The sequence below is a fragment of the Dicentrarchus labrax genome, unplaced genomic scaffold, assembly GCF_905237075.1.
Source record: "Dicentrarchus labrax unplaced genomic scaffold, dlabrax2021, whole genome shotgun sequence".
NCBI classification, from domain to species: domain Eukaryota; kingdom Metazoa; phylum Chordata; class Actinopteri; family Moronidae; genus Dicentrarchus; species Dicentrarchus labrax.
The window spans coordinates 455,001-468,272 of record NW_026136853.1 but is presented as its reverse complement, the minus strand read 5'-3'; the positions used below and the strand labels follow the sequence as shown (position 1 = coordinate 468,272).

The 13,272-nt window shown below is 45.1% G+C and overlaps 2 protein-coding genes and 1 long non-coding RNA gene across 27 annotated transcripts in view; 2 read left to right on the top strand and 1 right to left on the bottom strand.

Annotated features, from left to right (window-relative positions):
- Positions 1-294: 294 nt before the first annotated feature.
- tmub1 (transmembrane and ubiquitin-like domain containing 1) lies at positions 295-6,088 on the top strand. The gene is made up of 4 exons (XM_051394460.1): positions 295-416; positions 3,000-3,387; positions 3,466-3,580; positions 5,324-6,088. Exons 2-4 carry the CDS (start codon positions 3,075-3,077, stop codon positions 5,673-5,675), a joined length of 780 nt encoding a protein of 259 aa, XP_051250420.1. The 5' UTR covers positions 295-416; positions 3,000-3,074; the 3' UTR covers positions 5,676-6,088.
- LOC127360178 (uncharacterized) lies at positions 4,123-4,708 on the bottom strand. 3 transcript variants are annotated; one of them, XR_007883323.1, is made up of 3 exons: positions 4,619-4,708; positions 4,311-4,409; positions 4,123-4,211 (listed from the first exon to the last, which is right to left on the bottom strand). It is a non-coding gene; the product is annotated as an uncharacterized LOC127360178 (long non-coding RNA). The 3 variants fall into 3 exon arrangements; XR_007883325.1 differs by having other exon boundaries at positions 4,311-4,376; XR_007883324.1 differs by having other exon boundaries at positions 4,311-4,376; positions 4,597-4,664.
- A 1,792-nt stretch (positions 6,089-7,880) lies between the features above and the next one.
- The window catches only part of LOC127360165 (zinc finger protein 664), a 10,331-nt gene continuing 4,939 nt past the window's right edge, over positions 7,881-13,272 (top strand). For all 23 annotated transcript variants that reach the window (XM_051394436.1, XM_051394435.1, XM_051394433.1 and 20 more), the window contains exons 1-3: positions 7,881-8,035; positions 11,089-11,227; positions 11,790-13,272. The exon at positions 11,790-13,272 is cut by the window's right edge. In XM_051394436.1, coding sequence (XP_051250396.1) covers positions 8,015-8,035; positions 11,089-11,227; positions 11,790-13,123 — 1,494 coding nt within the window. In that variant the 5' untranslated portion in view covers positions 7,881-8,014 and the 3' untranslated portion in view covers positions 13,124-13,272. The remainder of the gene's footprint in view (positions 8,036-11,088; positions 11,228-11,789) is intronic.

The window sequence follows — 13,272 nt, the reverse complement described above, 5'->3', positions numbered from 1 at the left end:
ATATCTCAGAAATATCTGGATCAATACCTGAAAACAATCTTACTGTTATTAGAACATTAGTGTTTTCTGTGTTTGTTTGTTTATTTGTTCTTCACTGAATAATATTAAATAATAATGAATTCATGCAGTAAGAGAGTTATTGTTGTTTACAACAGAACAGGGTCACATTGTATTTAATACATTGATAGAAGAATAATAAAGAATACGATCACATAGGAAGGAGGAATAAAACAAACAAACAAACAAATAAACAAACAAACATTGTCAGACGACCAGCAGGAAGCAGCAGAGCGTCACCGCTGCGTCAGAACCACAGAAGAAGAAGAAGCGGAAGCAGGAAGTGTCGGGAGCAGCAGTCAGAACAGATTAGCCTGGTTAGCCTGCAGGCTAACGATGTGACGTTTCTAAACTGAACAGTAAGTTTGATTTGATCTCGTGTCTCTGCGCGCGCACTCACTGTCTCTCTGCATCTACTCACGAGCTCACAGCGGACGCTGTTAGCATGTAGCTTAGCTTATCTGACTTCCGGTCCGCTGTTAGCAGTTAGCTCAGAGGGTTAGCAGTTAGCTCAGAGGGTTAGCAGTTAGCTCAGAGGGTTAGCAGTTAGCTCAGAGGGTTAGCAGTTAGCTCAGAGGGTTAGCATTAAAGAGACAACAGGTTGAGGCTGATCAGCACCTGGACGTCCTCAGACTGTAGTCCCTTCACACGGACTGTACAGTCACCTCATGATCAATAACCATGATCAATAACCAGCCAATAACCAGCCTCATGATCAATAACCAGCCTCATAATAATCAATAATCAGTTGATCAGTGGCTGCAGAGTTTGACTGAGATCTTAAATCGGTGTAATGGAGCTGATGTCTGTTTATAAAGAGCTGATCAATACAGGGCTACATCATCGATCACTGTGATCAGCTGTTGTTTAATACACAGGGATTACCCACAATGCTCTGCAGTCTGCTGACCTGCTGATCAACATTCAAACAGATAAATTAACACATTCTGTATGGGGATTAAGAAGAGTTAAAAGTTATCAATAATATATAATATATATTATATATATTAAAGTCAGTCCGATAAATGCCCTAGGAGGAGTTCGTTCAAATACAACGTGTGTAAATCGCCAAAAATGGCCACAAAATCCAAAATGGCCGACTTCCTGTTGGGTTTGAGGTATGGGTCCTTGAGACTTTTCTGCTTCTTTTATCATCGTACACATGCGTACCAATTTTCGTACATTTGAGAATGCTGCGGGGGTTAAATATGCGGTGAAAGAGGCACAAAATAATAATAATTCCTTCAGGAACAATAGGATCCCTAATTAAAGCTGCAGGCAGCGTTGAGCGGGACCTCGCACTCCACGCAACTCGGGGCGTGCTGCGGCTGCGTCGCGTGCCGTCGTTACACGTACGGACCAAAACATGAAATTTCACATAAATCAGCTCAAAATCGCTACGCAGAGCTTACTTCCTGTTGCCAGTAGGTGGCGCTATCACTATGTCTGAATATTGTCATGTAGACGTGTTCAGGGTGGGACTGTACACTGAAGGTATGAGTACTATCTGTTTGATGTCCAATCGGTGGAATTCGACACGTCGTCACGGGCACACGGTTAAACATACAGTCACAAATAGCACAACTTTAGATAACCAATGTTTGTAGATTGAACTACTCTGTTCGTTCAAATACAACGCGAAAAGTTCGCCAAAAATTAAAATCAAAATGGCCGACTTCCGTTGGGGTTTGGGGTATGGGTCCAAGAGGCTTTTTTGTACGTCCCGGCATGTTACACGTGCCTACCGAGTTTCGTACATATCGGTGAAACGTGGCGCCGGGGCTGCTTTTTTTTATCCTGTAGGGGGCGCTACAAACACGACAAACAGGATTTTTGGTATGTGAGCTTCAGGCACCACTCTACACGTGCCCTGTGAATTTCATATTCATAACTATTACGGTCTCCGCACAGTGATTTACCCTGCCACCAGAGCGCCACCTAGTGGCGGATTGTTGTCACATTTATTAGCAAACCTCAGGGAGCCATGGGGAAGCATCGTACCAAGTTTCATCTTAATCACACATACCGTTGTAGAGATATAAACTTCTTCATTTTAAAGAGCGCCACCTAGAGGCGATTGCCTGAAACTGTGCACGATGCCTAAGGAAGACATGAGGAACTATGGACCCAAGTTTGATGTCAATCGGAGAAACCAATGTGGAGAAATGGTCCACTTCCTTTTTGACGAAAAATCTACAGGAAGTTGGAATTTTATTGCGTTCTTATTTTTTGAAATTTGAAAAATGTTCAAATTACTCTTTTTGCAAGCGCGGTCCCCAGGTGCTTGGTGAAAAATTTCGTGCGAATCGGACAAAGCGTGCAGGAGGAACACGAAAAAGTAATTTAAGGACATTTTGCGCTCTAACGGAAAAAAATTATAGGCGGAAGTGGGCGTGGCCTATATGGGAAGATTCAGCTTTATTCACCGAACGCGTGGATATAAGTTTTTTGAATGTGCGACAAACTATGCAGAAGTTATTAGCCTAAACACATTTTTTATGATAGTAGCGCCACCTAGTGGCCAACCCGAAAGCGACACAGAGAATATCCCCATTTTCACCAGGCCTGATAACTTTGCCAAATAAAATACAGTTTTCGTAAATGTTCAGGGGGCAAAAATGCAGTCAATGGGGGCTAAAAATAATAATAGGTAAGAAGAAGAAATCAAGCAAAAACAATAGGGACCTTGCCGGTCGCTGGCTCGGTCCCTAATAATTCCTACAGGAACAATAGTGACCTTGCACTTGTCAGTGCTCGATCCCTAAATATAAGCAGTGTGGTATCTTTAACCGGAGCACGCAGCAGGAACCAAACTCCATTCAGATTCCACTCTTTGTATCTTCTGCTGACACTAAACTAATCAATCAGTAAATAAAACAACAAAGTCCATCACTGATAAAAGTCAAAGGTCAGATCATCACTGCTCTACGTCACTTTTTCAGGTGTTGATGCTAAGCCCCGCCCCCTGTGTGCCGGTGTGTGACCTGCGTTGACCTCAGTGGGCGTTGCCGTGGGCGATGGCTCTGATTGAAGGTGTCGGAGACGAGGTGACGCTGCTGTTCGGCTCTCTGCTGCTCCTCCTGGTGCTGCTGCTCGCCTGGATCTCCACCCGCACCTCCGAGCCCCCAGAACACCTGTTCACCTCCACCACAGGCCCCGCCCCCTCACTGAGGAGCAGCCCCGCCCACCCGGACACGCCCCCCTCCTCCACCAACACCACCTCTTCTTCATCCTCCTCCTCCCCCTCGAGCTCTGTGAGTGACAGCTCTGTGACAGAGGCTCTGCCCACCAACAGCTCCACCCAGGAGGAGAAAGGGGAGGGGCAGGAGGGTGGGAGGGGGGAGGTGGGAGGAGATGGCATGAGGAGCAGAGGAGGAGGAGGAGGAGGAGGAGGAGGAGGAGGAGGAGGAGGAGGAGAGTCCTCATCGTCTGAGAGGAACATGGTGGTCAGACTGAAGTTCCTCAACGACACAGAGAGAACGGCTCAGGTCCAACCACAGGACACCATCGGATACATCAAACGGTAAAACTACTGCCCCACTATTGCCCCACTATTGCCCCACTATTGTATCACTATTGCCTCACTATTGCCTCACTATTGCCTCACTACTGCCTCACTATTGTATCACTAGTGCCCCACTACTGCCTCACTATTGCCCCTCTACTGCCTCACTACTGCCTCACTATTGCCCCACTATTGTATCACTAGTGCCCCACTACTGTATCACTATTGCCCCTCTACTGCCTCACTACTGCCTCACTACTGCCTCACTATTGCCCCACTATTGCCCCACTATTGTATCACTAGTGCCCCACTACTGCCTCACTATTGCCCCTCTACTGCCTCACTACTGCCTCACTACTGCCCCACTATTGCCCCACTATTGCCCCACTATTGTATCACTAGTGCCCCACTACTGTATCACTACTGTATCACTACTGTATCACTATTGCCCCACTATTGCCCCACTATTGTATCACTATTGTATCACTAGTGCCCCACTACTGTATCACTACTGTATCACTACTGCACCACTATTGTATCACTAGTGCCCCACTACTGCACCACTACTGCCCCACTACTGTATCACTACTGCCTCACTACTGCACCACTACTGCCCCTCTACTGCCCCTCTACTGCCTCACTACTGCCCCTCTACTGCCCCTCTACTGCATCACTACTGCATCACTACTGCCTCACTACTGCCCCACTTCTGCCCCACTATTGTATCACTACTGCCTCACTACTGCACCACTACTGCCCCTCTACTGCCCCTCTACTGCCCCTCTACTGCCTCACTACTGCCTCACTACTGCCCCTCTACTGCCCCACTACTGCATCACTACTGCCCCTCTACCGCCCCTCTACTGCCTCACTTCTGCCCCACTATTGTATCACTACTGCCTCACTACTGCCCCCCTACTGCCCCACTACTGCCTCACTTCTGCCCCACTATTGTATCACTACTGCCTCACTACTGCCCCACTACTGCCTCACTTCTGCCTCATTTCTGCCCCACTATTGTATCACTACTGCACCACTACTGCCCCACTACTGCACCACTACTGCCCCACTACTGCCTCACTACTGCACCACTACTGCCTCACTACTGCCCCACTATTGTATCACTACTGCCTCACTACTGCACCACTACTGCCCCTCTACTGCATCACTACTGCCTCACTACTGCCCCACTACTGCCCCTCTACTGCCCCTCTACTGCCCCTCTACTGCCCCACTACTGCCCCTCTACTGCCCCTCTACTGCCCCCCTACTGCCTCACTTCTGCCCCACTATTGTATCACTACTGCCTCACTACTGCCCCACTACTGCCTCCACTTCTGCCTCACTTCTGCCTCACTTCTGCCCCACTATTGTATCACTACTGCCTCACTACTGCCCCCTGCCCCACCGCCCACTTCTGCCTCACTTCTGCCCCACTATTGTATCACTACTGCCTCACTACTGCCCCCCTACTGCCCCACTACTGCCTCACTTCTGCCTCACTTCTGCCCCACTATTGTATCACTTCTGCCCCACTACTGTATCACTACTGCCCCACTATTGTATCACTACTGCCCCACTACTGTATCACTACTGCCCCACTATTGTATCACTACTGCCCCACTACTGTATCACTACTGCCCCACTATTGTATCACTACTGCCCCACTACTGTATCACTACTGCCCCACTATTGTATCACTACTGCCTCACTACTGCCCCACTATTGTATCACTATTGCCCTCTGCCATCTGCCCTACAGGACCTACTTTGCGGGGCAGGAGCAGCAGGTCCGGTTGATCTATCAGGGTCAGCTGCTGCAGGATGACGCTCAGACTCTGGCCTCCCTGAACCTGGTCCACAACTGCGTCCTGCACTGTCACATCTCTCAGCATTCGGGTCGGGGGTCAGCGGGGGGTCCGCGTCCTGCAGACCAGGTGCAGGTGGCTCTGAATGTGGGCAGCCTGATGGTCCCCCTGCTGGTCCTGATGCTGTCGGTGCTGTGGTACTGTCAGATCCAGTACCGGCAGTTCTTCACCGCCCCGGCCACCGCCTCTCTGATCGGAGTCACCATCTTCCTCAGCCTGGTGGCCTTCGGAGTCTACCGCCGCTAGCTGCTCCCCGATTGGCTGCCACCTCCGCCGGTGTGCTGATGTGGGCGTGGCTCCCCGTGTGACCTCCGACCCGGACGCCGGCCGGGACTCGCGCTCGCGGGACAAAACGGACGCTGATAGTTAATGTTTGTCTTTCTGTTGCCATGGAGACACTGAGTGTTAACGAGGACTTTAATTTTTTTAGATTATGTTTCTGTAGGTCTCATCATCATCATCATCATCATCATCATCATCGTGCCTCTTTTACTTTCTGGGTTCTCTGGTTGGTTCTGGTCCTAAAGGGGGACTGTAGACCGAACCTGTCTGTCTCTCTGTCTGTCTCTCTGTCTGTCTCTCTGTCTGTCTGAACAGGACAGGAAGTGTAATTTAACAGCTTTTCAAGAGAAAGAAATTCTATTAAATCATTTATTTATCTTGTTGTGTTTCTTTGTGTCTCTGTGAACTCCACGTTAGACTGAGGTTCTGGGTTCTGGGTTCTGGGCTCCGGGTTCTGGGTTCCGGGTTCTGGGCTCCACTTCATTTATGCAGTGGTGTTTCCAGTAGACTTTGTCCTGCTGATGAAGAGGTTGATTACGGGTCAGGGTTTATGGACAGTACCAAACATTTCTCCAGATTATCTCCAGAATCTCTCCAGGTGGTTCTGGTTTGCTTGTGTAGTTGTTACAGAATCATCTACATACATTTAACTTTATACGAGTAATAAATACATTTTAAGATCTATTATAATCATATTTACATTTTAAGACCTAAAATTCTCATTGTTGGACATTTATGAAGCCGGACAATTTCCCCTCAGGCCAGCAGAGGACAGCTCCACTGATAGTATGGAGTCTTATGGAGATCAATGAGTTCAGTAAACAGTTCCCTGATGAGTTTCTGGTCTCAGTCTCTAGTTTCAGTCTTCTTCCATACAGCATGATGTTCATTTAGTAACTGAAGGTCCCATTGAGAGTAAAACAGACCATAAAGCAGGGTATGCTTTAGGCTACCTTGTGATTGACAGCTCATTCTCAGTGAGTCCGTCCAGCTCAACCAAACTCAGATAAAACTGTCAAACAGTGCTGATCAGATATGGATCCAGATTCTGTTGTTGACTGTTTCTCTCCTCAGATCTGTTCACAAACACATTTTACTGTTTATCTGGAATACCAGATCCTGTGTGAGCAGGAGAGCCGCCAATGAGAGCAGAGCAACTCGCTTCACGTGACCTCTGCTGGCTGCTGAACACCAACATGGAGACGACCATAAAGCCCAACTGGAGGCTTACTCTTCTACCAAAATACATCAGTGTATATCATCAGTGTGTGAACTATAATGTCTACTGTTAAATAGTTAATAGTTAATGATATTCATATTAATAAACAGTTATTAGTGATTTTTCCCTCAATCACACATCAACAGTGTTGAAGACGTCTCACACTGACCCTCCGGTCCCTTTTATTCTCACTAAAAACATCACGACGTACATCGCAGTGGTCTCGAAAGGCTGGAGGTTCTGATATCTTCAGTATCAGAGATCAATCACACCTTCTTAAACCTGTTTTACAACCATAACACATCTGTTTTATGATTGTAACACATCTGTTTTACAGTTAACAACTTCACATTTAGTTTGCCTTTAATAACACTTTTGTTATTTTATGATTATTTCTGTCTGTCACTGATTGTATTTTAATATAAAATATGTATTTTTGTCATTTTATTTGTCACACATTGTTAAAAATTAAAAAGTGTCTTTAGTGAACGGAGGCTCTGAGGACAGTTTCTAATGTTAATGTCTGTTTTTCTACTGAGAGGCATAAACTATTGATCATGTATTTATTGATTGTTTTTATGTAAAATATGAAATGAATCGACTTTTTAACCTGAAGTTGTTTGTGTTTGTTCCAATTTTGTGATATCAATTTCTGTACATATAATATACATGTTCATGTATGGATTGTCTATTTTCTTAATAAAGTTAAAATCAATAAATCTGGATGGTTGCACAGATTGTAAAGCTCACTGAGACACAATATAACTATAAATGCTTTAAATAAAAAAAGATTATTTTTCCTCTTTTTGTCTCATTTACATTTACATTTTCATAGAAAATAAAATAAATAAGAAATGAAAACAGTTTATAATTTCACTGTGTTTGTTAATAAAATATAAAATGACTTTCTCTTATTTTGGAGGTTGACCTTTCCCCCGGAAGTGTGCTGACCGTCCCGCAGCAGCAGCAGAAGCAGCAGCAGAAGAAGAAGTTGGTCCTGTTAGCTCTTCTGGACTCAACCAACCGCCAACTTTAACGGAACAACCGGAACCGACTGGTCCTCAGCCAGAGCTCAACCGGCGGGATGGACCCCGACACCTCACCGGTAAACTCACCGACCGAGCGGACGGTTCCACACCGGAGCTGTTAGCCGAGCTAAGCTAACCGAACCAACCTGCCGCCAAACTCCATTCAGAAAGTGAGCAATATAAAGACATCCGGTCGGTGCTCACAGCGCGCAGTCACTGAGGAGGGTCACACTATCGGAGATTGTTGTTGTTATTACTGTCCGTTAATTCGGCACAAATATAACAGAACTCTGGTCCGGTTTAAGACACAGACAGGTCCGGTTCCTGTCTACAGAGCATGAGGGCAGACAGGTACATGAGGGCAGACAGGTACATGAGGGCAGACAGGTACATGAGGGCAGACAGGTACATGAGGGCAGACAGGTACATGAGGGCAGACAGGTGAGACAGTGCTGCAGGGCTCCGGTTGAATGGACCGGATGTCCGCCGGATGTCCACTCATCAGATTTAATGATCATAACTACTGTCAGTGGCTTTAATCAGAGAGAGAGTGGAGTTAAAACCACCAGAATCTGAATGGAGTTTGGTTGAGGTTCTGTCTGCTGTGGAGGCCTGCGGTTCTCCTCATAATACTACTGCAGTAACTGTACTAATACTCTATTACTGCGGTAACTGTACTAATACTCTATTACTGCGGTAACTGTACTAATACTCTATTACTGCGGTAACTGTACTAATACTCTGTTACTGCAGTAACTGTACTAATACTCTATTACTGCGGTAACTGTACTAATACTCTGTTACTGCGGTAACTGTACTAATACTCTGTTACTGCGGTAACTGTACTAATACTCAGTTACTGCGGTAACTGTACTAATACTCTGTTACTGCGGTAACTGTACTAATACTCTGTTACTGCAGTAACTGTACTAATACTCTATTACTGCGGTAACTGTACTAATACTCTATTACTGCAGTAACTGTACTAATACTCTATTACTGCGGTAACTGTACTAATACTCTGTTACTGCGGTAACTGTACTAATACTCTATTACTGCAGTAACTGTAATAATACTCTATTACTGCAGTAACTGTACTAATACTCTATTACTGCGGTAACTGTACTAATACTCAGTTACTGCGGTAACTGTACTAATACTCTATTACTGCGGTAACTGTACTAATACTCTATTACTGCGGTAACTGTACTAATACTCTATTACTGCAGTAACTACTAATACTGTTACTGCGGTAACTGTACTAATACTCTATTACTGCGGTAACTGTACTAATACTCAGTTACTGCGGTAACTGTACTAATACTCTGTTACTGCAGTAACTGTAATAATACTCTATTACTGCGGTAACTGTACTAATACTCTATTACTGCAGTAACTGTACTAATACTCAGTTACTGCGGTAACTGTACTAATACTCTGTTACTGCAGTAACTGTACTAATACTCTATTACTGCGGTAACTGTACTAATACTCTATTACTGCGGTAACTGTACTAATACTCTATTACTGCGGTAACTGTACTAATACTCAGTTACTGCAGTAACTGTAATAATACTCTATTACTGCGGTAACTGTACTAATACTCTATTACTGCAGTAACTGTACTAATACTCTATTACTGCAGTAACTACTAATACTGTTACTGCGGTAACTGTACTAATACTCTATTACTGCGGTAACTGTACTAATACTCTATTACTGCGGTAACTGTACTAATACTCAGTTACTGCGGTAACTGTACTAATACTCTGTTACTGCAGTAACTGTACTAATACTCTATTACTGCGGTAACTGTACTAATACTCTATTACTGCGGTAACTGTACTAATACTCTATTACTGCGGTAACTGTACTAATACTCTATTACTGCGGTAACTGTACTAATACTCTATTACTGCGGTAACTGTATTAATACTCTATTACTGCAGTAACTGTATTAATACTCTGTTACTGCGGTAACTGTACTAATACTCTGTTACTGCAGTAACTGTATTAATACTCTATTACTGCGGTAACTGTACTAATATTAGGATTCATTATTGGGATTAATTATGGGATTCATTATTGGGATTCATTATCAGGATTCATTATCGGGATTAATTATCGGGATTAATTATTAGGATTAATTATTAGGATTAATTATTAGGATTAATTATTGGATTGATTATTGGGATTCATTATGGGATTATTAGGATTAATTATTAGGATTAATTATTGGGATTCATTATTAGGATTAATTATTGGGATTCATTATGGGATTAATTATTAGGATTAATTATTGGGATTCATTATGGGATTAATTATTGGGATTCATTATGGGATTAATTATTGGGATTCATTATGGGATTAATTATTGGGATTCATTATGGGATTCATTATTAGGATTAATTATTGGGATTCATTATTAGGATTAATTATTGGGATTCATTATGGGATTCATTATTAGGATTAATTATTGGGATTAATTATTAGGATTAATTATTGGGATTCATTATGGGATTAATTATTAGGATTAATTATTGGGATTCATTATGGGATTAATTATTGGGATTCATTATTGGGATTAATTATTGGGATTCATTATGGGATTCATTATTAGGATTAATTATTGGGATTCATTATGGGATTAATTATTGGGATTCATTATGGGATTAATTATTGGGATTCATTATGGGATTAATTATTGGGATTCATTATGGGATTATTAGGATTAATTATTAGGATTAATTATTGGATTGATTATTGGGATTCATTATGGGATTATTAGGATTCATTATTAGGATTAATTATTAGGATTAATTAGGGGTGTAAATACTGATTTATTTGCAGCTGATAAGATAACTGAAACATCTGAGGGTGAGAAAGTATCAACGACATCATTATTATTATCAATATTAATAATATTAATAAATTATAAATAATTACACTATTTATATTATTATGAATTGATATTAATAAAGGATGAGCATCAGATGTGATTATTCTTTATTGATTATTGATAATGTGATTATTTTTTATTGATTATTGATAATGTGATTGTATTGATATTGTAATTAACGGCTGTAGAACGGTTCCTTTAGAGATCATGTGACTCCGGTTCTGCTTTCAGGACGCAGCCGAAGACGTTCGGGTCAAACTAGAACCAGACGGCGACGTGGAGATCCAGTCGTACCCTGTTCTCAAGAAGCTGTCCATCAAACTGACGGACTGCAGAGTGTGGCTGGAGGGGCGGGACTTCCTGTCTCTGGGTCAGAACTTTTATTTATATATAAAATAACAGTCAGTGTTTCCTGTAACATCCGGCAGTCGGAGGGCGTTTACAGCAGCCAATAGCAGCTAGCGCTATCAACTAGCGTCAGTGTCTACCTTCCAGTTAACACTGCCGGACCCGGGACCGACAGGGACTTCAGCACCAAGGTGGTTTTCTTCCCGGGTTTGGCTCCTGGCAGTTAACCAGCGAGTCACCGAGCTAACAGCAGTTAGCTGTTAGCTACCGATCAATCTGTCCATCAGAAACTCTGTAAGTGACCTCGGTGCTGTAAAGTTATTCACTGTCAGTCTGCGTCCGATCCTGGTCCGGCTGCTGAGCCCGGTTCTGTTGCCCGCTAACGGCAGATAATCGGAAGAGAGAAAGCGTTTGATTGGACACAGCATTAGTAAACGCCCCTGAGTGCAGGATGAGTCATCAAATACTTTTATTGATTATCAGGAAACTCTAAAATACCTGAAACAGGACTTCCTGTCCCTGTTGGACTGGAGATAAAAACACTTTAACTTGATCTCTGACCTCTGACCTCTGCTCCTCCACAGATGATCACCCTCAGCTCTGGAACCAGAGGCAGTGCCACCCGACCAACACGGGCAGAAAGATGGTCTACTGCTCCGAGTGCAAGAAAGGGTTCTACAAGGAGTCTCACCTGGAGGCCCACCTGAGGACCCACCAGGGACAGAAACCCAACCAGTGCTGGCAGTGCGGGAAGACCTACCCAACCCTGATGAGCCTTGTCCTCCACCAGCAGATCCACGACCGCCAGGAGCCCTACCAGTGCTCGTACTGCAACAAGACCTTCGCCCTGAAGAGGGACTGGAAGACCCACCACCGAACGCACTCGGGGACCAAACCCTTCAAGTGCTGGTTCTGTGGGGATGGCTTCAGCGAGCAGGACGAGCTCACGGAGCATCTGGAGCTGCACAAAGAGGAGAAGTGCTACCACTGCAAAGTCTGCAATAAGATGTTCGTCTCCTACCAGGGCTTCAACTTCCACCGCAAGTCGCACAAGAACCAGAAGCTTCTGCCCTGCCTGAAGTGCAAGAAGACCTTCAGCAACCCTCAGAGTCTGAAGCTCCACCAGGTCACCCACTCCAACAGGAAGCCGCACAAATGCCCCACCTGTGGCAAAGGCTTCAAGCTGCTGAGCGGCATGCGCTGCCACCAGAGGACCCACGAGGACCTAAAGGACTACCACTGCACTGAGTGCGGAAAGTGCTTCTCCAGCCTGCAGGGCCTGAAGCTGCACAACCGCACGCACACCGGACTGAAGCCCTACAAGTGCACCGAGTGCGGGAAGAGGTTCACGCAGTCGCCCCACCTCAAGTCTCACATGGTCACCCACACTGGAGAGCGGCCGTTCCTCTGCCTCACCTGCGGGAAGAGGTTCACCCAGTCGTCCCACCTGAGGTCTCACATCACGCTGTTCCATGTGGGCGAGAAGCCGTTCACCTGCGACGACTGCGGGAAGAGCTTCACCATCGCTCACTACCTGAAGATGCACCGGCTGAGCCACACCAAGGAGAAGCTGTACCAGTGCTCGTACTGCGAGAAGGCCTTCTCCTACCACAACTCCTGGAGGGCCCACGAGAGGATCCACACTGGAGAGCGCCCGTTCAGCTGCCAGGACTGCGGCCAGAGCTTCATCACGTCGGGCTCGCTGCTGAGCCACCAGAGGTCCAAACATACCGGAGAGAAGAGCCACTACTGCATCACCTGCGGGGAGTTCTTCTTCACGAGCTCGCTGCTGCGGGTCCACCAGCTTGACCACACCGGCGAGCGGCCGCACGCCTGCAGCTGTGGCAAGACGTTCAAAACCAAAGGAGTGCTACGCTACCACCTGAAGAGGTTCACCGAGCACCAGCCGGCTGAGTGAAACACCTCCTCTGGCATTCTTTAAGACACTGAGCACCAAAAAGGACTGACACTTCCTGAGGATATCATTGTCTCTGAACATTACAATAAACCTCCACTCGTGGTGTGTTCCCACCAAACACTAAATCCTCCCTTTTAAGCGGTACGAGT